General features: G+C 39.8%; 1 protein-coding gene and 1 long non-coding RNA gene across 3 annotated transcripts; one reads left to right on the plus strand and one right to left on the minus strand.

Annotated features, from left to right (window-relative positions):
• Positions 1–179: 179 nt before the first annotated feature.
• Positions 180–15,746, plus strand: LOC307035222 (uncharacterized protein). Of its 2 annotated transcripts, XM_079674303.1 has the most exons (23): positions 180–770; positions 1,352–2,022; positions 2,142–2,187; positions 2,580–2,671; positions 2,778–2,888; positions 3,037–3,688; positions 5,931–6,105; positions 9,768–9,837; positions 10,186–10,381; positions 10,564–10,765; positions 10,969–11,042; positions 11,311–11,590; positions 11,671–11,721; positions 11,811–11,864; positions 11,971–12,044; positions 12,156–12,227; positions 12,485–12,690; positions 12,874–12,970; positions 13,057–13,217; positions 13,377–13,480; positions 13,639–13,783; positions 14,683–14,809; positions 15,116–15,746. In XM_079674303.1, exons 12-19 carry the CDS (start codon positions 11,414–11,416, stop codon positions 13,130–13,132), a joined length of 807 nt encoding a protein of 268 aa, XP_079530429.1. In that variant the 5' UTR covers positions 180–770; positions 1,352–2,022; positions 2,142–2,187; positions 2,580–2,671; positions 2,778–2,888; positions 3,037–3,688; positions 5,931–6,105; positions 9,768–9,837; positions 10,186–10,381; positions 10,564–10,765; positions 10,969–11,042; positions 11,311–11,413; the 3' UTR covers positions 13,133–13,217; positions 13,377–13,480; positions 13,639–13,783; positions 14,683–14,809; positions 15,116–15,746. The 2 variants fall into 2 exon arrangements, with proteins under 2 accessions (XP_079530429.1, XP_079530430.1); XM_079674304.1 differs by lacking the exons at positions 180–770; positions 1,352–2,022; positions 2,142–2,187; ... (1 more) ...; positions 2,778–2,888; positions 3,037–3,688 and adding an exon at positions 3,735–5,627.
• Positions 15,747–15,925: 179 nt separating this feature from the next.
• Positions 15,926–17,338, minus strand: LOC307035225. The gene is made up of 3 exons (XR_013807055.1): positions 16,827–17,338; positions 16,387–16,448; positions 15,926–16,083 (listed from the first exon to the last, which is right to left on the minus strand). It is a non-coding gene; the product is annotated as an uncharacterized lncRNA (long non-coding RNA).
• Positions 17,339–24,837: the final 7,499 nt, after the last annotated feature.

Genomic DNA, 24,837 nt, shown 5'->3' on the forward strand with positions numbered 1-24,837 from the left:
CCTCAGTTTATACCGTCTTTTGTTTCAATTCATGTATCATTTAGTTACAAATATGTGATATATCTGAACAACAAAGTGGTGAAAAATCATTTTATTCATTTTTTGGAAACATTTTCATGATCGCTTTTTTCGTTTTACATTTTCATTTATTGTCATTTCCATTCAGTCAGTCATTAAAGGTAGGGTATAGGTAATTTTGGAGAAACCAGCTCGAGTGCGCAAGAATTTGAAAACACACATCCGGAACAAATCTGCCACTTCCTTACAGAGCCCCTCCTCCAACACTCACGAACTCGCACATGACCAATGAGGGCGCGAGATAAGTTTGTGCACAGATGGAAGGCTGACAGGCAGGTATATGGCGGCAAATCTCTGTCATAAATCGCGAGGGCATATGAGATCCACGCGAGCACAAGTCAAGCAGCCGCGGACATATATTATTTTCGCGAGCACTAAAACGGCACTCGCGCGAGAGCACTATTGAAGCCTGCAGGGGAGAAACATGCCTTGAGCATGTGCAGCATCTACATGAGCTCTCCTTGTTCTCCTGTGCTCTCGCGAGCAATTCCTGCTCTTCTGCTCGTGAAACTCTGGCCTGCTCTCGCGCGCGGAGAAATGTTAGGAAGTGGGCGTACCGTGTCCCAGTAACGCCAAATCTAATTGATTGCACCCCTCCTCTTTTATGATTGGCCGTTGTCTGGATTTAAACCTAAACCAGGAAGTCCCTCCAACCTCCAACGTGATGAAATATGGCTGTGGAAACGTCTCACGTAAGTTACTTTACTTTACTAATGATTATTTTTAATAAAAGGCATGCTTCTGTATTCTGTGGTTATTCCACAAGAGCCGTCCTTACTTATAAATGGATTGAGTTTTTTAGATAATACATTTTTATACATATTTTTCAAAAGTATTCAAACAATTCTATTATAAAGATAAGAACCAATTAACTTTTCGGTCTTGAAATATGATAATATAAAATGTAGCTTTCAAAAACAGAATTTGGAATTAATAATTTTGATTACTTTAGCAAAATATTTTATTCACAAATGTCGCTTTTTCAAAATGTCCCCAGTTTTTATTGCCTTTCTCAAATAAATAATACTATACAAAAAAAGTATAAAATGATGCAAATGTAAAAAAGCCCAAGAATTTTGCAAGTTTCTTGGCACTTTCATTTCTGAATGAACTCTTTTTTTTCTGTTCAAATGCCCTCAGCTTATTTTTTGGAATGTTTATGATGATGTTTATGTGCCTTATTCTGTATTTGACATAATTGTTTCAATAAAGATTTACCACATTTCTTAAAAATATAATTAAATACTATTTAATACTTTATTTTTCTTCACAGCATATTCTGAAACGGCAGATCCTGGAGAGACTCCTGTCGAAGTTTGAGCTTGCACTCATTCGAGCACCACTTGACCTGGATTTGCTGGAGTTTGCATGTCGCCAGGAGCTGTACCTCCTGCAAGCACTTTCGAGACATGTTGACATACCGCAAGGAATAATCCAAGCTCTTCAAGAGCTGTTTGGACTACTTAGGCAATATTTAGATTCAGAAGCCTCAAATACAGCAGTGGGATCAGTTATTGGTCGAAGAGGACCTCCTAAGTTTGAAATTGAGAGGCAGCAGTTGGTTGAGATGTTGGGGACAAACCTATCGGTGCCTTGCATTGCTAAGCTGCTAGGTGTTTCTTCCAGCACAGTCTTTAGAAGGATGAGAGAGTTTGGCTTATCTGTTTCAGAAATGTATAGCTCCATCAGTGATGAGGAGTTGGATAACGTGGTCATATCCATCAAGAATGACATGCCCACTGCTGGATACCGAATGGTCAAAGGACGGTTGTTATCCATTGGTCTACGTGTACAATGGACAAGAAGGGTTGCCTCAATGCATCGAGTGGATCCCATAGGCATCCTCTCCAGACTGGCTAGTCTGGGCTGTGTTGTGAGGAGAACATATTCAGTGTGAGGGCCTCTGTCGCTTGTGCACGTGGATACCAACCACAAATTGATACGGTAGTGGTATTTATATTTCGCTAAGTAATTAAGAAATAATCTCTTTGTAATGTCCCAGTTTTGGAGAATCAGTGTTTCAATTCCAGAGTGCTATAACAGTTTGTTCTTTGGTTTTCCAGTTATAACATTGTCTTATTTGGTGGAGTGGACGGGTATTCGAGAAAGGTAAGACTGCATTTCACTTCAGTAGACACACATTAAACAAACATGTATTTTTTGTACGAGTTTACGACTAGCTACTTAAAACCACAAAAGAGGTCCCAACGCTGTGTCCTGGCTTTGCTTAAGGAATTTGGTCCAAATGGAGAAAGTGTATGGACTAAAAAGGAAGCAGCAAAGTCAAAGTAGATATAAAGGAGATTTTGTGCATTGCCTATTTTTGCTGCACAAGTATTATGAGTCAGTATACTGTATGTCAGTATTGTTTGCTTATTTCTATTGCAACAGGAATTCTTTAATCTCTGCCTTTTTTTCCCTACAATACAAAGTTTAACAGAATGCTTCGTAGTTATTGTGTGTAATTGCCCTATTCTTAAATATTCTCTGCTTTTCTGCAGGTAATGTACTTGGGTGCTTCGACCAACAACCTTGCGTCAACAGCCTATGGCTTCTTCTTAGAGGCAACACAAAGACATGGAGTGCCTTTAAGGTGAATTCACAGAAAAAAGCAGTCTTTGGAGAAATAGATCAATACTGTGACACTTTTGGATGAGTATTTTCTTTGACAGTCCTTTGGTGAACTGTGTACATTTCAGGGTCAGAGGAGACCAAGGAGTAGAAAACGTACAGATCGCGAGATTCATGTTTTCGGTTCGCGGCACCGACCGTGGAAGCTTCATCTCTGGTAAAAGTCTTCATAACCAGAGGTAAATTGCAGCATCTTTAGTAACTCAATTAGTGAGGTGAACTTATCTGATGTGTAGACCAAGCACCTTGCACTTAACCCATGCTAGGCCAGCATGAAAATAGATCACTTGAACTGGTTTTCCCTAAACCATTTATTTTCATCCATAGGATTGAGCGTCTTTGGCGTGATGTACGAGTCATTGTCATCAACAAGTACTCTGCGATACTGCTTTCCCTCGAAGAGGATGGTCTGCTCGACATCTCATCAACAGACGACCTCTTCTGTGTGCACTACATCATTCTTCCCCGACTTCAGATGGACTTGGGGATTTTTACAGAAGGCTGGAACCATCATCCACTCAGCACTGAACGGAACCAATGTCCAGAGCAGTTATTAGACCCTCCAGAAAAACACGATTCTGCGATCGCAGAATTTACCGCATAATCAGCAAAATGGCGCAGATTTTTAAAAGGCCGCATAATCCCCGCATTTTTCCACACAAAGTTGAGAAGAAAAAAAAGTTAACTCGTCTTGACGTGACGTCATCAGCTCGCGCATCACAGAATGTAAACAACACTGTATAGAGCTCATTTACCAATGAACATTTCTACTAAAGACCGGGCAAAAAGTGGGGGGAAACTATTCTGCACCCCGTGCAACTGTGTGTTGGAGCATAAGAGAAAATCGACAGTGACGACCCACTTTGATTCATTCAAACATTCGAAAATGCTTTCTGCTGCTGCGGACAAGAAAGCCATTCAACTCGCATTCACCGAGGGATCAACCTCCAAAACCCTTTCGAGGGCTACAAGAAACGAAGTGAGTAGCCTACAAGATTGAAGCTGGTCAGATAATGAACGAGTAAATGAAAACAGAATGAGGCGGAGAAGTGTGTGTGTGTGTGTGTGTGTGTGTGTGGGGGGGGGGGGGGTGTGAGATTAAAATAGCCCAATTGCTTTTACAATAAATAAACATTGAATGTGTTTAATTGAATAGTAAAGGGGCTTAACATTGTTATTCTTTTCCCCCGCATATTTAGCATATTTCGCAACTTCCCGCAATTTCACCGCATAAAATCACATAAAAACCCCGCATGTTTAATCGCATAATCAAGGATTTTAGCCCGCATAATCAAGGAATTTAGCCCACATAATCAAGGATTTTTGCCCGCGTTTTTCTGTAGGGTCTAAGTCAGGGTTGCCCACACTTTTTTGGCTGGTGAGCTACTTTTGAAATGACCAGCTAACCGAGGTCTACCAACCAAAAATAAAATCCCAAATTGCAAGGGTTGCTGAATAACACGTTTTATTTTTACATGGGATAACTACAATAGGGCTGCAACAAACGACTAATTTGATTATCGATTAATCTATAGATTAATGAAACGATCAATCGACTATTCGGACTACTGCTGTGTGCTTTGCACAATTTCTCAAACGCTCTTATTTAGCCATCAACTTTTAGATTTAGTTTGAGGTTGTTTTAGGCATGTGGAAACTAACAATGAAGACAATAAAGATGAATACCTGATTCAAAAATACATATATTATTAAATTAACTGAACAAATTGTGAACAAAATTAACATTGCTTTTTATTTGAATTAAATAAATAATATTTCACATCAAAAGAAACAACAATGTTTTAACAAATCGTATTAAATAATGTGATGACAGAACTGTAAACAGAATAGCTGAAACTTTAACAAAATAAATAACTCAGTTACCTCTAATCATTAACCCATGTTTGTATAATGTAGTTAACTCCGTGTGTTGCTGCTAGCATACATAACACCTGACGTGGAAACGTTACTCGTGGATGGGGCTACAGAGCTACGAGAAAGACAGTCGAACCCGGGCATTCCTCCGTCTGAATGTGGTGCACTTTTGCTAAATGTTTAGACAAATTGCTCGTGTTACCGCCCTTACATGCTAAACACTTTTGGTGACGAGCATTGTCCACCTCAAGACGGGTAACATGTAACCACACCTTGGAGCGCTTCTCTCCACCATCTCCTCCGTGTGTTGCTGCATGTAGCAGCTGCGTGTGTGTAAACTGCCCCGCCCCCTTGCAAACAGACGGGGGAGAGAGAGATCTCTTCTGGATTGGAAAGATAGAAAATACACGACCATAGACGCATTTGTTTGTCTTTTTGCATGTTAGAAACGAGTTGGCGACACTAAGACAAAGAGATAATGTTTGTGTAGCAATAATACATGACCTTTCTCTTTCTCAACTCGCTACTCGGAGGGAAGTCGCTGTCATATGCCTTGTGAACACTCCGATAATGCCTCTCCACGTTACCTTTCTTTGGCAGAGCGACGCTTGCTTTACAAATAAGGCAAATAACCTTTGAATGTGACATCACAAAAAAAGATTCTCCCTCCCATTCTGTGTGGAAGTGGTATGTCTTTAGCTTTTTGCTCGTTCCTGCACTCATTTTGTTGTTTGTCTCTCCCGGCACTTGACTGATTTTGTATCGCTTTGCATTCTGGGTTAACAGACTGGAAAGCAATAGGTCGCTTTTTCTGTCAATCAAGTAAACTCCTGAATTAAGTGGCAGGGAGGCCAAGGGAGGAGGACTCAAAAGCTGTTTTGTCTATTTTAACGGAGCTGGATTTTTTTATTTTTATGAATGACTCGCGATCTACCAGCATTGCCCCCGCGGTCGACCGCGGTCGACGTACTGGGCACCTCTGGTCTAAGTTATGGCAACTTGGACTGATGCAGACAAACATTGATCAGCCGGAGAGCCCAGAGGTATTGATCTCGTTTCAGTATTACATTACATGTCACTTGTTAGACGCTTTTATCCAAAGCGACTTACATACTCAGTACTGTGGGCAATCCCACAATAGTAATTACTTACCATTTACTTTGTGTAATATACATTGTCAAAAGATTACTTTCTTTCCCTACTCTTGGCATGACCATTTTCTGGGCACAGTTTGTGTTATTTTAACTGCAAAAATAACACAAACTATTACTTGATGTCATTGTTCCACATTGTTTATAAGACATTTATTTCACCAAAGTGTTCAAAACCTCTGTTATTGTTATTAGGAGCCAGATGTTGACTGGGAAATTGCTGCTGACCACGATGGAGAAGAAGAGGATGCAGGGATTGTCGTCCCCGAATTCGACTGCCCTTTGAGTCCAGAAGACACAACTGAACTTCAATCAGTATTTCAGCAAATTGACCCAAACACTCCGGTCAAGGAACTGTACTTACTCTGCCGTGAGTATGTAGCTGAAAGATGTGGCTCTTAAGAAATACAGCTCCCTTAAATGACACAGATGAGGTCAAAGTAAAATTCCTGTGTTCAAAGTGTTACTTAAGTACCAAGAGTAAAATAAGTCATGATGCCGATTTCAGGATAGAGTAAAGTTACTTGGCACAACTGGTGACTGGGTTTTTATTCCATTAAATTGAAACAATTGACACAAAATACAGCTCAAAACTATAATGGTTCCCCAGCTTCACCATTTGTTTCCAAAACATTTTGACTAGAACAGTATGTCACTTGAAAGTTTGACTGTATTCTCATCTTGAACAAATGAAAACCTTGTCAAATAAAGTCCAATAAAGACTGTCTAACCCTAACCAGAAAACATTGATTCTATGACTCTTATGAGCGGCTAAACTCCCTGCTACTCATAACAGCCTGTGATATGATGCTCAGGAACTCTGGATATGAGCCGAGGTGCCTTGTCGGAAAGGTAATGGAGTTGGAGCATGCATTCACTACGGGAAAGCATACCGTGTGTGTACCATAGCGCACGCTGCAATCATGGTCGAACTCAATTAAGATTTTAAACATCTCTCTCTCTGTTGAGGTGATGGGGACGTGTGCCTGCCCCGTAAGCCATTGAAGGAAGCAACCAACAGTGATCTTGGGTTTTTCCTTCATCTCCTCTTCATCTTTTGCCGCTTCACCTGTAGACTCTGTCTCTCTTGAGTCTCTTTCATCACTCTCTGTTATCTTCACAGGGGTCCCCCTCTCTTCAACCACAAAGCTCTTTTCTTCCTCTAAAAACAAGTTGAAAATGAATACAAAGAAATGCATATATTCACCTAAGCAATGTCAATAAATATGGCTATTGTTTTTAAATAGTTTTTTTTATGTGGATATTTTGAAGAAGAAAACCTCATTAGCCAGTTCTGCTTTAGTTATCATTGTTTCATCGCAACCATCATGATGCAAAGTTGTGTTTAAACTGAGACATGTAAACATGAATAAAAAGGGTATGCAAAGCTGTCATTGAGTTGCCTGTCGTAATCGGGGGTAAAATTCAAGAACAAATACGTTTATAAAATGTCAGGGCAGTAGTATCACCTTCTTCTTCAATGTGTTAGATGAAGTCTTGTAAAAAGTTAACAATCTTCGATTCCCTCTGGCGTCGCAGCGAGCCCAGCTCGCTGAAGACTGGAGATATGGCTCCCATCAGGAATTCAGCATCCGGCTTGGAGAGAGGAAAAAACAAAATGATGTATGCTCAAAGTTGGATGAGCTTAACCCTTTAATTTCCAGACCAAGAAAAAAAACTATGGAAAAATTATTTGTTTGCATTTTTTTATCAAATGGGACACACATAGCACATTTAAAAAAAAAAAGGTATTGATATTGATATAAAAAGTAATGTTAAGTGTTTTTCATAATAAAAAAAACGTGCTCATCTTACTGTAGATGCTGAATTGGCCTAACAGGAAACCACTGGCCTAACAGCAAATGTCTATATCCTGTGTTGGCCTGACTTGCTCATCTGTGTGCAACTTTGGGCTGTATGCCATGCATGAAAGCTGCTATATAAATTATTATCACTCTTTCACTCTGAGACTCATAAGGCAGTAGTAATAATGTAATATAAGATGTAGTAATATTACCATGAATCTATCTATTTACCATATTGTATTGGAAAACATCTCTGAAACTCTGAAAAAGTTATATTGCTAGTTTAGTTTGTTAAACCTTTTTTTGTGCATCAAGTTATCTAATTATGTTCAGTCAGTGCTCTGACATTAAAATATGTCAAAAATGATATGGTTACCTTACAAAAGTTGACCAAAAAGAGTGATTTCTTCAGCAGTGATTTTTTAGCATGCCAACTTTCTCAGTGGAAAGCTGAATGGCTTTCTGTTCTAACCACAGTGACATCTAGAGGTTGTTTTGGGCATAACATGTCAACCAAATGGTAGAGATGGCTGAATCAGGTAGAGTTAAACTTTTAAAACATTTTTTCAACAGGATATCAAGACACAAAATGTGCTCTACCAAATGGTGGCGCTGGCTGTTAAAGGGTTAAGGTTTGAGGCTTCAATATTGCTCTCGCGCGAGTGCCGTTTAAGTGCTCGCGAAAATAATATATGTCCGCGGCTGCTTGACTTGTGCTCGCGTGGATCTCACATGCCCTCGCGATTTACGACAGAGATTTGCCGCCATAAGTGTAGACTAGACGTGCTTACGGAGAGCACCGGAACGCCGCTCCAGCTCTTCAAATATTGCAGTACCCATAAGGAGCCGTACACATGCTGCAGTGTTTGGTGGCTGTGTCTTTAGTTGTAAGCACAGTGGCGATTTGTTGTTATTTGCTTCTGGTTAGCTAGCTATGCTAACGAATTTAAAGAGCTTTTCTACAACCAGGTGGAAGAGAGCTCTCTCCTGAGAGGCTCAAATAACCTCAGCTCAGTGAGGTTAAGGCACACCTTGATATGATCATTATAATGATTAATTAGACATTAGAGACTAAATGAAAAACAGGTATAACATACTATATGACAGTAACAAAAAAGTTGTTAAAAATAAGTGATTTGTAAAATATCCAAAAAGAAAAATCTGCTTACAGTTCTGTTTCAAATGGGTGTTGAGAGATGTATCCATAGATCTCCTCATGTTGCTCTGAAAGTGCACCAGATTGATGCTTTTAACTTCAATATTTAAAAAAAAAATCTTCCCGGGGGAGCATGCCCCCAGACCCCCCTAGAGGAGGTTAGGTCCCCCCCACTTAAATCATGTTCACATGGATAGGATACTAAATACATTTGCACACATCTTGTGTCCATATCTTTCTGTTTTGGTGGTCATGCCACACCGTGCACATGCATGCATGCATGCGCGAGTCATGGTAAGATATCTGGATTAAGAGGTTGCTTTTTCTTTGCACAGCATGAAAGAAAGGCCAAATTAATTGGCTGTGATTTTATTTTTTTTAAGCAGAGGTTGAGTTCAATAATTTGTACGGCCCTCGGAGGATGTTGTAAAAATTGAAAGGAAAAAGGTTCCCCACCCCTGCTGTAAATAATAATAAAAACCCTTGATTTATAACTTAACATATATGTCTCTATTGATCTGAGTATATTATAAAGAACAGTTAATTGAAGCATTATAGCAGAGGCCTTTGTCAGATGGTATATTACGCTGTTTTTTTCCTGCTTCGAATAGTTCTCTCTTTTTTCACCATACCTGTGTTTGCATCACTGATATTGACATTGCATTATTTACAAGCCACGGTATGAGAAGAAAGTGACACAGCTGTCTGCCCGCAATAATAAAAGTTAGCTAAAGTTAACTGTTAGCAGATCTGGATAAACAAGACGACATGTCTTTGCACTGTGATTGTGACAATCAATTTGACTATTTCTTGTTTGTGTCTGTTTTAGATAGATAGATAGATAGATAGATACTTTATTTGTCATTGTAAAAAGTACAGCGAAATTACATCGACTCAAAGTGCCAGTGCGCAACAACAAGACAATAATTTAAAAACAGCAAGACAGAATAGACAGTATAGGAAGACATGATCCATTTACACTTGAAGCGTTATTTGTCTAAAGTGTTCATTTATGTGCATTGTCCCGATTGAAATAAATGATAAAATGAAAAATGCTATCTATTTTAACAGTTACAAAATGCTGCCAGGCGTGTCGTTGAGTTGCTGAGAAGTGCCTTGGCTGAACCAACTTCTCAAAATCGTAAGTGAAACTAGGGGGAGATCACTTGTCTTCACAGATTCATCTAATGGTCAGTCGTTTACAAAAAATTACAGCTGCAGTCTTGGCCGGCGGAAGCACGCCGAGGTGTTTCAGTGACAGTTTTACCAACCTATATTAAAACCAGAGTGAAAAACTGAATTTCCCCATGAGGGATAATTAAAGGTTCATCTTCTTCTTGTTCTTCTTCTATTTATTTTTCAGAGCTTGTGACTATCTGGGTAATGTTTAATTAATGAAGCCTTTATATATTCTAACTACTTTATGTATTTAGTTCTCAGTTTATTTAGATTCTAGGGAATCATAGACATCTTTAAATTGTGTTCACAGATGAAGTACAGGTTCAGGGAGAGCAGGTGGAGGTGGGCAACAGACAGCCTACTATACAGGGACAGCAGCAGTCTGCTCTTGGCAACAGGCAGCAGGCTGGGACAAGGCAGCGTCAGGCAGTCCAGGGGCAGAAGCAACAAAGGACCCCTGGCTTTCCTTCTACAGCAGGAAATACAGTGGACCAAAATATGGCCAGGTTTGGATCCGTTAGGAAATAAAGATAATTCTGAACTGAATTGCCATTGTAATAACTCGGCAATTGACTATAATTCAGGGTATTTTTTCATAGAAATTAACGCTCTTCAGATTGTTTAGAATGAATATATTGTATAACAGCTTCTTAAATGCGTCTCTTACACATTGTTTTCAACTCCTCAGGGCTTTCCCCGGCCTATTCAAATCGGGTAAAAGTTATACCCCATCTCCCAAAAGAAGGGCTGTTAGGTCAACCCCAATCCAGTTCTTTCTGCTCAATAAGAGCATAGAAAGAACACCAAAGTCATCGGATGAAATGGTCCTTCTCCAGGCTGGACTTGGTAGGAGGACTCTCAATATCCCCGAAAATGCTGACCACTCCCAGGTAAGATAGAACAAATAATAAGGGAAGGAGTCGAGATAATATAAGAAGCACTTTATTGATCCCAATTTGGGGAAATTTTTTATGTATTACTGTAGTTTCCCAATCCACTGAAGTACTACTGGTCACAAATCAGCTTCAACAGTGGTGACATGTGTGGAGGGTTATAGTTCTAACTGCACACTTGTTTTGCTCTTCCCACATAGATATCATATATACTTATGGAATCATATTCCAAAATGATACCATTGGAAGGGGCCTGGCCAACATAAAGCTGCTGGTAAGATACAATCTCCCTTAGTAAATTCAACTGTGGTCTAGTATTTCTGCAGTTAAATCCTATTTATACCCTCTATCTTCTCCTACAATAGCTGCTCTTATAATAGCTCATTAATGCCCTTGATGGTTAGCATATTTACCTACCCTCTTGTTTTTAGCAATCCATGAGAAAGCCTAACACTGCAAGTGTGCATCTTGTTAAAATCAACTGCCTCCCCTAGAACATTCTGTGCATTAAATAACATCAACTTGTTTGTATTCCCACATAGGAGGATCAGGTCAGTGGAAATTAAGTGTTTTGGCACCTGAGGCAGAGGGTTACACGGGGCCTACCTTGCCAAAGCTTTAGGTGGAAAAGGCTGTCTCTATATAATGCCCATCCAGGACACTTTGGACACCTCCCCCTTGCCCTACTCATCGAAGGAGTTCGAAAATATGCCAAAAGCCAGATGTGCCACGTGTCATCTAAGCATGCCTGTCCAGCTGTTGGCTTTACATGCACAAGAGTGTGAACCAAGCAGCTGTTCTGACCGCATGGATCTGGAACCGGTAATGTTATTCCACAAATAACTATGCAGGATCATTATCATCCTGAATCGACAGCTTTTTTAACTGGTTACAATTTTCAGGATCTGGACCCAGATTTAGATGAGTCTCCAGCTACAAGCAATCCTGGGAATGTAAGCTCACTAATATTGTAGGTGTTTGTTTCTAAACAATTTTCATTGTATGTGTCATTAATTGGCAGTCTTTCTACATTTTATTATAGGCTTCTCCAAGTGTGCTCCCGTGTAGGACCTCCTGTTCTAAAATCGATATTAAGGTAAAATCAGGGCATTATTTATCAATTACATTATTGCAGATGATGAAGGTTTCTGCGTCTCAGTAATTCACTTGAATATTTGCTCTGCTTTTCTGTATTTTTAAAGGTGGCCTGTCCATTGTGCTCAGAGTTATTTCCTGAGTATTTGGTTGAAATACATGCCAGCACTTGTAGAGAAAGGTTTTTTTTTCTCCTATTATGCACATTCTTTATATACTTTTTTCTTGCAGTGTTAGATATTGTAAACCATGATTAAGGTATGCCCCATTGAAATATTTTTTCCCTCATCAGTACATTGCAGTCGACACAAATTATCGATTTGGAAGAACATGCCAGTGAAGAACTGACAGGGCGAGAGAAAAGGTAATATGCTTAAAATGTACCTGTAATTGCTTATTTTAAACAAAAACGTCCTGCAGTTATTGTGTTCACTATTTGTGTTAATTGTACTGTTCATCAGTTGCCCTGCATTGTTATTGTTATGCCTTGAATATCATTTAAAAGACGCCACTTTACATCAGTCAGGGGTCGTCAGTTTGCTCAATGATACAAAAGGGGTCTCTTAAAGGAAAACGTTTTGGATCCAGTTGTCTAATCAACTTCTAATTGTTTCCTTCAAGTCTTGCTGAAGCCATCGAAACACTTAGTGGACGAGTGGACACAACGACACTCTTTAATGTTAGTGTCACTAGGGAGGACATGTTTGAAAGGGGTTTAGGGCAGTGGAGACGTCAGAAGAGGTCTTCTCCCAAAAAAAACCTCCGAGTGTCTTTCATTGGAGAGTCTGGAATTGACCATGGGGCTCTCAGGAAAGAATTCTTAACAGGTATATGTTTAACTACTTATAATAAATGAAAATATTCCTCAGTGTGTGGCGGTTCTCTGGTTGCATGCAATTTCTGTGCTTGCACAGGTTAAGGGCTTTGCATGACGCGTGCTGTTCTTTAACATATACAGTGGTCAAATTGAGATTATCAATGTATTGATCCACTTTTCCTTTCAATTATAGAAATGATGGCAGGTGTTGAAAGGAAGTTTTTTCAGGGAGGGAGTACAGGGAAAACCCCCAAGTACTCAATTACCGACTACCACAAAGAGCATTTCAAGTATGTAGAATTGTGTTCTGCAATGTCTTTTCGATGTTTATTTCATTTATTAATGTCTATGCATTGATTAAACTTTGTTAATGCAGGACAGCTGGAGAGATTATGGCAGTCAGTATAGTACAAGGTGGTCCTCCACCTAACTTTTTCAAAGTGGTGCTATGAATACATATCCACTGGGGAGATTGATAGAGATTCCATTTCCAAGGAAGATGTGACTGATCCAGAGCTCAGCCAGCTTATGGAAGAGGTAATATTTGTCTTCTCCTGATACTCCTTCATATAACATGAGGTTTGTTTTAGTATGGTTGACACACACACCTCTTTGTAGTGTGAATATTTTCTAATTCTTAAAATAAGCTAAGGCTCCCATGAGCTACTGTGTGATACTGTTTTTCTAATTGCAAAGGTTGAGATAGCTGAACCTGAAGCTATGTACGACCTTCTGGATCGGATAACAGCATGCGGGTACAGTGGTCCTGCAACGTGGGAGAGGAAGGAAGACATAATAAAGTATGTACATATGCGAAGTGATTTAACCCATAACAACCCATGTTTAAAACCAATCAATTATTCCTTTACACTCATACTTCATATAGAGTGTGCAGTCACTCTTTCCCTTTGTTATGTATGATTTTATATTATTGCTGTTATCTGTTACTGAATTATAGGGCAATTATCTTGCACTCATCGGTCCGCACTCTACCAATGCTGCAGCAGATATGCTCAGGCATGAAGCTGTATGGCTTGTGTGAGATGATAGTACAACAACCACAGCATTTCAGGGATCTGTTCGTCGCTGGCCTTCATGAAAAGGTCAGTATTATGTCTCCAGCTGATTTTACCACTGAATTTCAAACCTTAACCCTTTAACAGCCAGCGCCACCATTTGGTAGAGCACATTTTGTGTCTTGATATCCTGTTGAAAAAATGTTTTAAAAGTTTAACTCTACCTGATTCAGCCATCTCTACCATTTGGTTGACATGTTATGCCCAAAACAACCTCTAGATGTCACTGTGGTTAGAACAGAAAGCCATTCAGCTTTCCACTGAGAAAGTTGGCATGCTAAAAAATCACTGCTGAAGAAATCACTCTTTTTGGTCAACTTTTGTAAGGTAACCATATCATTTGACATATTTTAATGTCAGAGCACTGACTGAACATAATTAGATAACTTGATGCACAAAAAAAGTTTTAACAAACTAAACTAGCAATATAACTTTTTCAGAGTTTCAGAGATGTTTTCCAATACAATATGGTAAATACATAGATTCATGGTAATATTACTACATCTTATATTACATTATTACTACATCTATACTGCCTTATGAGTCTCAGAGTGAAAGAGTGATAATAATTTATATAGCAGCTTTCATGCATGGCATACAGCCCAAAGTTGCACACAGATGAGCAAGTTAGGCCAACACAGGATATAGACATTTGCTGTTAGGCCAGTGGTTTCCTGTTAGGCCAATTCAGCATCTACAGTAAGATGAGCACGTTTTTTTTTAATTATGAAAAACACTTAACATTACTTTTTATATCAATATCAATATTGATACCTTTTTTTTTTTAAATGTGCTATGTGTGTCCCATTTGATAAAAAAATGCAAACAAATAATTTTTCCATAGTTTTTTTTCTTGGTCTGGCAATTAAAGGGTTAACCTCATCCAACTTTGAGCATACATCATTTTGTTTTTTCCTCTCTCCAAGCCGGATGCTGAATTCCTGATGGGAGCCATATCTCCAGTCTTCAGCGAGCTGGGCTCGCTGCGACGCCAGAGGGAATCGAAGATTGTTAACTTTTTACAAGACTTCATCTAACACATTGAAGAAGAAGGTGATACTACTGCCCTGACATTTTATAAACGTATTTGTTCTTGAATTTTACCCCCGATTACGACAGGCAACTCAATGACAGCTTTGCATACCCTTTTTATTCATGTTTACATGTCTCAGTTTAAACACAACTTTGCATCATGATGGTTGCGATGAAACAATGATAACTAAAGCAGGACTGGCTAATGAGGTTTTCTTCTTCAAAATATCCACATAAAAAAACAATTTAAAAACAATAGCCATATTTATTGACATTGCTTCGGTGAATATATGCATTTCTTTGTATTCATTTTCAACTTGTTTTTAGAGGAAGAAAAGAGCTTTGTGGTTGAAGAGAGGGGGACCCCTGTGAAGATAACAGAGAGTGATGAAAGAGACTCAAGAGAGACAGAGTCTACAGGTGAAGCGGCAAAAGATGAAGAGGAGATGAAGGAAAAACCCAAGATCACTGTTGGTTGCTTCCTTCAATGGCTTACGGGGCAGGCACACGTCCCCATCACCTCAACAGAGAGAGAGATGTTTAAAATCTTAATTGAGTTCGACCATGATTGCAGCGTGCGCTATGGTACACACACGGTATGCTTTCCCGTAGTGAATGCATGCTCCAACTCCATTACCTTTCCGACAAGGCACCTCGGCTCATATCCAGAGTTCCTGAGCATCATATCACAGGCTGTTATGAATAGCAGGGAGTTTAGCCGCTCATAAAAGTCATAGAATCGATGTTTTCTGGGTTAGGGTTAGACAGTCTTTATTGGACTTTATTTGACAAGGTTTTCATTTGTTCAAGATGAGAATACAGTCAAACTTTCAAGTGACATACTGTTCTAGTCAAAATGTTTTGGAAACAAATGGTGAAGTTGGGGAACCATTATAGTTTTGAGCTGTATTTTGTGTCAATTGTTTCAATTTAATGGAATAAAAACCCAGTCACCAGTTGTGCCAAGTAACTTTACTCTATCCGGAAATCGGCATCATGACTTATTTTACTCTTGGTACTTAAGTAACACTTTGAACACAGGAATTTTACTTTGACCTCATCAGTGTCATTTAAGGGAGCTGTATTTCTTAAGAGCCACATCTTTCAGCTACATACTCACGGCAGAGTAAGTACAGTTCCTTGACCGGAGTGTTTGGTTCAATTTGCTGAAATACTGATTGAAGTTCAGTTGTGTCTTCTGGACTCAAAGGGCAGTCGAATTCGGGGACGACAATCCCTGCATCCTCTTCTTCTCCATCGTGGTCAGCAGCAATTTCCCAGTCAACATCTGGCTCCTAATAACAATAACAGAGGTTTTGAACACTTTGGTGAAATAAATGTCTTATAAACAATGTGGAACAATGACATCAAGTAATAGTTTGTGTTATTTTTGCAGTTAAAATAAAACAAACTGTGCCCAGAAAATGGTCATGCCAAGAGTAGGGAAAGAAAGTAATCTTTTGACAATGTATATTACACAAAGTAAATGGTAAGTAATTACTATTGTGGGATTGCCCACAGTACTGAGTATGTAAGTCGCTTTGGATAAAAGCGTCTAACAAGTGACATGTAATGTAATACTGAAACGAGATCAATACCTCTGGGCTCTCCGGCTGATCAATGTTTGTCTGCATCAGTCCAAGTTGCCATAACTTAGACCCTACAGAAAAACGCGGGCAAAAATCCTTGATTATGTGGGCTAAATTCCTTGATTATGCGGGCTAAAATCCTTGATTATGCGATTAAACTTGCGGGGTTTTTATGTGATTTTATGCGGTGAAATTGCGGGAAGTTGCGAAATATGCGAAATATGCGGGGGAAAAGAATAACAATGTTAAGCCCCTTTACTATTCAATTAAACACATTCAATGTTTATTTATTGTAAAAGCAATTGGGCTATTTTAATCTCACACACACACCACCCCCACCCCCCCCCCCCCCCACACACACACACACACACACACACACTTCTCCGCCTCATTCTGTTTTCATTTACTCGTTCATTATCTGACCAGCTTCAATCTTGTAGGCTACTCACTTCGTTTCTTGTAGCCCTCGAAAGGGTTTTGGAGGTTGATCCCTCGGTGAACGTGAGTTGAATGGCTTTCTTGTCCGCAGCAGCAGAAAGCATTTTCGAATGTTTGAATGAATCAAAGTGGGTCGTCACTGTCGATTTTCTCTTATGCTCCAACACACAGTTGCACGGGGTGCAGAATAGTTTCCCCCCACTTTTTGCCCGGTCTTTAGTAGAAATGTTCGTTTGTAAATGAGCTCTATACAGTGTTGTTTACATTCTGTGATGCGCGAGCTGATGACATCACGTCAAGACGAGTTAACTTTTTTTTCTTCTCAACTTTGTGTGGAAAAATGCGGGGATTATGCGGCCTTTTAAAAATCTGCGCCATTTTGCTGATTATGCGGTAAATTCTGCGATCGCAGAATCGTGTTTTTCTGGAGGGTCTAATAACTGCTCTGGACATTGGTTCCGTTCAGTGCTGAGTGGATGATGGTACCAGCCTTCTGTAAAAATCCCCAAGTCCATCTGAAGTCGGGGAAGAATGATGTAGTGCACACAGAAGAGGTCGTCTGTTGATGAGATGTCGAGCAGACTATCCTCTTCGATGGAAAGCAGTATCGCAGAGTACTTGTTGATGACAATGACTCGTACATCACGCCAAAGACGCTCAATCCTATGGATGAAAATAAATGGTTTAGGGAAAACCAGTTCAAGTGATCTATTTTCATGCTGGCCTAGCATGGGTTAAGTGCAAGGTGCTTGGTCTACACATCAGATAAGTTCACCTCACTAATTGAGTTACTAAAGATGCTGCAATTTACCTCTGGTTATGAACACTTTTACCAGAGATGAAGCTTCCACGGTCGGTGCCGCGAACCGAAAACATGAATCTCGCGATCTGTACGTTTTCTACTCCTTGGTCTCCTCTGACCCTGAAATGTACACAGTTCACCAAAGGACTGTCAAAGAAAATACTCATCCAAAAGTGTCACAGTATTGATCTATTTCTCCAAAGAGTGCTTTTTTCTGTGAATTCACCTTAAAGGCACTCCATGTCTTTGTGTTGCCTCTAAGAAGAAGCCATAGGCTGTTGACGCACAGTTGTTGGTCGAAGCACCCAAGTACATTACCTGCAGAAAAGCAGAGAATATTTAAGAATAGGGCAATTACACACAATAACTAGACAACATTCTGTTAAACTGTGTATTATAGGGAAAAAAAGGCAGAGATTAAAGAATTCCTGTTGCAATAGAAATAAGCAAACAATACTGACATACAGTATACTGACTCATAATACTTGTGCAGCAAAAATAGGCAATGCACAAAATCTCCTTTATATCTACTTTGACTTTGCTGCTTCCTTTTTAGTCCATACACTTTCTCCATTTGGACCAAATTCCTTAAGCAAAGCCAGGACACAGCGTTGGGACCTCTTTTGTGGTTTTAAGTAGCTAGTCGGAAACTCGTACAAAAAATACATGTTTGTTTAATGTGTGTCTACTGAAGTGAAATGCAGTCTTACCTTTCTCGAATACCCGTCCACTCCACCAAATAAGACAATGTTATAACTGGAAAACCAAAGAACACACTGTTATAGCACTCTGGAATTGAAACACTGATTCTCCAAAACTGGGACATTACAAAGAGATTATTTCTTAATCACTTAGCGAAATATAAATACCACTACCGTATCAATTTGTGGTTGGTATCCACGTGCACAAGCGACAGAGGCCCTCGCACTGAATATGTTCTCCTCACAACACAGCCCAGACTAGCCAGTCTGGAGAGGATGCCTATGGAATCCACTCGATGCATTGAGGCAGCCATTCTTGTCCATTGTACACGTAGACCAATGGATAACAACCGTCCTTTGACCATTCGGTATCCAGCAGTGGGCATGTCATTCTTGATGGATATGACCACGTTATCCAACTCCTCATCACTGATGGAGCTATACATTTCTGAAACAGATAAGCCAAACTCTCTCATCCTTCTAAAGACTGTGCTTGAAGAAACACCTAGCAGCTTAGCAATGCAAGGCACCGATAGGTTTGTCCCCAACATCTCAACCAACTGCTGCCTCTCAATTTCAAACTTAGGACGTCCTCTTAGACCAATAACTGATCCCACTGCTGTATTTGGGGCTTCTGAATCTAAATATTGCCTAAGTAGTCCAAACAGCTCTTGAAGAGCTTGGATTATTCCTTGCGGTATGTCAACATGTCTCGAAAGTGCTTGCAGGAGGTACAGCTCCTGGCGACATGCAAACTCCAGGAAATCCAGGTCAAGTGGTGCTCGAATGAGTGCAAGCTCAAACTTCGACAGGAGTCTCTCCAGGATCTGCCGTTTCAGAATATGCTGTGAAGAAAAATAAAGTATTAAATAGTATTTAATTATATTTTTAAGAAATGTGGTAAATCTTTATTGAAACAATTATGTCAAATACAGAATAAGGCACATAAACATCATCATAAACGTTCCAAAAAATAAACTGAGGGCGTTTGAACAGAAAAAAAAGAGGTCATTCAGAAATTAAAGTGCCAAGAAACTTGCAAAATTCTTGGTCTTTTTTACATTTACATCATTTTAAACTTTTTTTGTATAGTATTATTTATTTGAGAAAGGCAATAAAAACTGGGGACATTTTGAAAAAGCGACATTTGTGAATAAAATATTTTGCTAGAGTAATCAAAATTGTTAATTCCAAATTCTGTTTTTGAAAGCTACATTTTATATTATCATGTCAAGACCGAAAAGTTAATTGGTTCTTATCTTTATAATAGAATTGTTTGAATACTTTTGAAAAATATGTATAAAAATGTATTATCTAAAAAACTCAATCCATTTATAAGTAAGGACGGCTCTTGTGGAATAACCACAGAATACAGAAGCATGCCTTTTATTAAAAACAATCATTAGTAAAGTAAAGTAACTTACGTGAGACGTTTCCACAGCCATATTTCATCACGTTGGAGGTTGGAGGGACTTTCTGGTTTAGGTTTAAATCCAGACAACGGCCAATCATAAAAGAGGAGGGGTGTAACCAATTAGATTTGGCGTTACTGGGACACGGTACGCCCACTTCCTAACGTTTCTCCGCGCGCGAGAGCAGGCCAGAGTTTCACGAGCAGAAGAGCAGGAATTGCTCGCGAGAGCGCAGGAGAGCTCATGTAGATGCTGCTCATGCTCAAGGCATGTTTCTGCCCTGCAGGCTTCAATATTGCTCTCGCGCGAGTGCCGTTTTAGTGCTCGCGAAAATAATATATGTCCGCGGCTGCTTGACTTGTGCTCGCGTGGATCTCATATGCCCTCGCGATTTATGCTCGCGAAAATAATATATGTCCGCGGCTGCTTGACTTGTGCTCGCGTGGATCTCATATGCCCTCGCGATTTATGACAGAGATTTGCCGCCATAGATTTGCCGCCATACAGGTAGGCCATCCAGTTATTTTAGCAGGACCGGGTAAAATGATTGGTCGTGCTTTTTACAGTACTATGGCTTCCACAGATGACATTTTTTAATGGATTTTTTGTCAAAGCACTTAAGATATTCATTGCTATCGGGATGTTAAGAGCATTCCATGGAATATAACAAAAAGTGAATCTCGAGCCAGTTTCTCAAACTTACCTACCCCACCTTTAAGTGCTATTTAAAATGTTAATTTGCTACATATCCAAACAAACAAACAGTGTGCAATCCAATGAATGTTAATCTAACTGGGTTTTGATAGATAACATATCTCTTTTTCTTCTCTCAATTATTTTATTTCTATTGCGCACTCTAATCAATATTAATCAAACTATTGTTCGTTTATACATTTTAAGAATGGCATTTATCTTTTTTGAGAATTAGGCTAGTTCTTATTTTATTTTATTTATTTGGGTCTACGACAGATGATACAAATGTTTGTGTCAGTAAATGTGTACTAACAGAGGTGGGGGTGTGTGTGGAAACAGCGGGGACAGAGCTGGCTGCTGTCAGACGATCAGCTGTGCAGCGTCATCACAAACGGACGTCGCTTCACGTGACGCTCCGGAGGAAAGGACGTCCCATTGCTCTTAAAACTCATTTCCCTGCTTCTCGTGGTTTCCTTGCATCTCTCCATGCTTCCCTGGTGGGAGGGACTAGTCGCAGGGAAACGACGCAAGTGAGGGACGCAAGGAATCTATTTAACCGAAGTGAGAAGGGCCCAATGAAGGCTTCTCAATTCTCAAATTTCCCCTCCTCGACTCCTCGGTCCTCCGGTAGTGACCCGGAAATGGATTTCAGCGCGCCATGTTGAAGGACATCTCATTTCTCTAAATGCACATCGAGGACCGAGCATCGAGCATCGAGCATTGAGGAGGCTCTCTAGAGGAGCTCTAACCAAGGATACACTGATGGCTCCTCCACGGATGCATTTCCGGCAACAGAGATGTTTAAAAGAGTTGTGACTCGTGACGCATGGCCAAACATATCTCAGCCAATAGGCTTGTTTGAGACAAGCGAGACCTGCGCAGACCTGCGCAGTTGCGATCAACATCTTGCTAGTGCGTTGCATGATGGTTAGTCATTTTGTCCGACTTGCTCTGGAGGCTCGCCTACATGAGACGTTGAAATCTCGCGGGACAAAGACTTGAGAGCGAGGCGCGGAAGTTTTACGTTGCCCCTTCCATTAACATTTTTCATCATTGTTCAACAATGTTTATCATCATGAAATTAATATCTATATATGTTATACTATACTTGCACTGCTTACCGTTTTCATACTTTATATATCTTAGCATATTCATACACACTGTTCATACTGCTCACAGGCTGCTGTGTATATCCAGTGTATTCATACCCCTCACTGTTTATTCATCATTCAATTCATTCTATATTTTATTCTGTAGATTGTGTACATTACTTTTCACTTTACTGCTTGTTGCACTCCTGGATGGAAGCTAAACTGCATTTCGTTGTCTCAGTACCTGTAATCTGTGCAATAACAATACAGTTGAATCTAATCTTGAGCAGGAACAAATGTATTTACTTAGTAGATATCTGACATTAAAGATTAAACACATGTGTGCATTCTTTATAAATGCAAACCGAGTCAAGCCGACTCCGGAGGTGGCGGTATGCACCTTAAAGTTGTTTGCAATCCGCCAAAAAACCGAGAGAAGAAGAAGAAGAAGAAGAAGAAGAAGAAGAAGAAGAAGAAGAAGAAGAAGAAGAAGAAGAAGAAGAAGAAGCAGCCGACTCGGAGCTGTCCGACCTCAGGCGAGTTTTTTGAGACCTCCCCCGGCTGTGATCGGCTATTCTCGTCTACTTTCGAGGCGAGCCGCAACGCGTCTCAAACATCCGTTTAATTGTAGATGTTCATTGCCTTTATTTTTATATAAATATGATATGGTGTTAATGCAAAAATTGTACTATAACTTAAGCTGAAGCTATAATAACTATAAGATATATCTGAAATAAATAAGTGTACTGAAACAAATACCAATAACTGTATTGCATTGTTTTCTGATGCGCAATGTGAGGACATTTTCTTACTTATTTAAGAGGATTAGTAGGGTCAGGGCTTGATTTTGGGTTGGAATCAGGATTTGAGTTAAGACTGTAGCAGCGGAGGTCATATAAAGTTAACATCAAATCAATCTGCTTTAAGGGATGCAAGGCGATATTATATGGGGCATTCTACCAAATTAGTACAAAGTGCGGTCCCACAACAAGAAAAACTATTTAACAAAACAATTAAGTATTCAGACATGGATATTTACTAAGAATATGTTATGGTCTATTTAAACATAAGGCATTAAATTAGATAGTGTTAAGCTTAATATATACAAAAAAACATCATTTATAGGCTACTTTCTATTGGGAAGTAGCTGTCCCGAACCCTGACATCTAAATTTCAATTTCTGTAAATAACACTTAAAGAGCATCTTGCAGGTTTTTATTTTTTCTACATTTATGCTTAAACTTGCTTGAAAATTACAATTAAAAAAGTGAATGCAGGATTTGATATGTTTTACGAGACATAAGGGCAGGAATTCAGAGGGAAAGGAGCAATTTTGAGCTCTGCTCTTAAAAACGGCTTTTTTTTAAGGTCATACGTCAAACGCGTCATATTACATCACACAGGGGACACATCTCCGCTCTCTGACCGCGGGTATAGTAGAGTTGCGTTGAGTTGAGCGGTTGTGTTTTAGTGAGCTGGTATTTTTCGGTAGTTTTACAGTGTATTTCACCATTTGTAATCATGGTGCAGTATTGTGTTTGTGCAGGTTGCACAAATACCAGCCTGTCAGGACATCGAGTCCACAGTAAAAAGGACTGGAGCTAGCGTTCGTTCCTGGGTGCGTTGTGCATCCACCTCCCTGCAGCACATACTCTCCACAGCTTTATCAGTAAACCGTGTTACTTCTCTCTCCCCCCCCCCTTCGCTGCTCTATCTCTCTCCCCTCCGGTACACGGCACCGTAAGACTAGTGTGGAGTTGCATTAGGTAACACTTTGGTGGCTGTACTGCTCCAGCCGTCTCCTTTGTGTTTGTTTGTTTCCCCCTGTCTGTGTTGTTTGTTTGTGCGTGGTGGCTGTCACTCCCGGCTCCCGGCTCAACCTCCACTCACCTGCTGCAATCAGCTTTGCACCCTCCCCAACTACACGCCTGCTTTCCATCAAGCCATTTACAACGGCATATCAACGGAGGCTCCACAACCTTTCTCCGCCAGATCGTCAAGTATCAGCCGTATCTCGCGTCTCTCCTCCGGTACACAGCACCGGAGTGTGGAGTTGCATTAGGTAACGCGAGATACGGCTGATACTTGCGCATTAGTTTCTGTTATGGATCAGTATCAACAGTCCTGCCAGTAACGTTACTATATTATCAATGCTGCTTTAGTTATAGCCTGATATATGATAGCTAACTTTACAATGTTTTGATGTGACGTTAGCTAACATTCTGTAGCTAACGCCGGTCACTCACCAAGATAGCTGCCCAGTTCTCCACTGGTTCTCCTCACACCACAGCTCAATTTCTCTCCGATGGACGTTATTTCTTCTAATTCTTGGCTGCTCCTGGTCTCTTGGACGCCTAGCAGGCTCATAATTATAAGGTTGTGGTCCGTCATATGCATTCGAATATTCATGTTCAACTTCTTCTGTGTCTTCTGTGTCGAAACTAGCATTGGGATCCATGTTTATTAATACGTTACACCTGCCGCTCTCCCTTTGTGTCCCCCGTGTTACGTCACACGCGGGAGGTCACGTGCCGAGGCTTTTTTATGCAGAAGTGAACATTTCTTACAAAAACGACGCCAGATGTCACTGTAGTGTATATTTCTGTATATTTTTTTGAAAATCTAGTGTATTCATCATTTTCCTACACATTTATTCACAGGTGTCTTTAACCTGGAAGTTGCTCTTTAAAACATGTCCCCAGTTTTCATATCATTACCGAAACACAAGGTATTTTAGTCCAATGGCTGAGCCTGGTTTTTAGCCACACCCCTGCATTTTTGACAAGGCAGTGACATTGCATCCCTGTCCCTCATGGCTGAATGGCAAGTAGCTATATCCCATACTTTTGATATAAATCTGTAACAAAATCTGAAAATCGCCGTGTAACCTTAAGATTTGTCACTACCGAACACATATTATCTTTAATTAAGTACATTTTTTTCGGGGTTTTATGCAAAGTATTAGGTTTTTATGTGTGCAAACCTCTTCAAAGACGTGTATGCTACCATGTAGGCTACTTGCATTCTTTAGTTATGCTCAATTTGAGCTAGAATCGTCACTACCGAAACAGTCACGACCGAAACATATGGTTACGTTTCGGTAATTGACATGATCGTTTCGGTAGTGACAAAATGGAATGGTAAGCAGGTAAATCCCATAGTTTTGAAATAAATGTGTTTTAAAGTCTGAAAATCTGTGTGTTACTTTAAAGGAATCTTATTATACTATTTTTAGGCATATATTATAGGTCTTAGATATATAAAAAACATGTCTATGAAGTGTTTTGCTCAAAATACAAAATAGATCACCCATTCTAGCCTCA

Source organism: Notothenia rossii, assembly GCF_949606895.1.
Source record: "Notothenia rossii genome assembly, chromosome: 4".
NCBI classification, from domain to species: Eukaryota; Metazoa; Chordata; class Actinopteri; order Perciformes; family Nototheniidae; genus Notothenia; species Notothenia rossii.

What these genes read in the sequence shown, in the direction of transcription:
- LOC307035222 (XM_079674303.1), top strand. Translation starts at nt 11,414, where the DNA reads ATGCCCATCCAGGACACTTTGGACACCTCCCCCTTGCCCTACTCATCG. An exon ending in GCCAGCACTTGTAGAGAAAG is followed by an intron (nt 12,045 to 12,155) that starts GTTTTTTTTTCT and finishes TTCCCTCATCAG; the next exon opens with TACATTGCAGTCGACACAAA. An exon ending in TACCACAAAGAGCATTTCAA is followed by an intron (nt 12,971 to 13,056) that starts GTATGTAGAATT and finishes TTGTTAATGCAG; the next exon opens with GACAGCTGGAGAGATTATGG.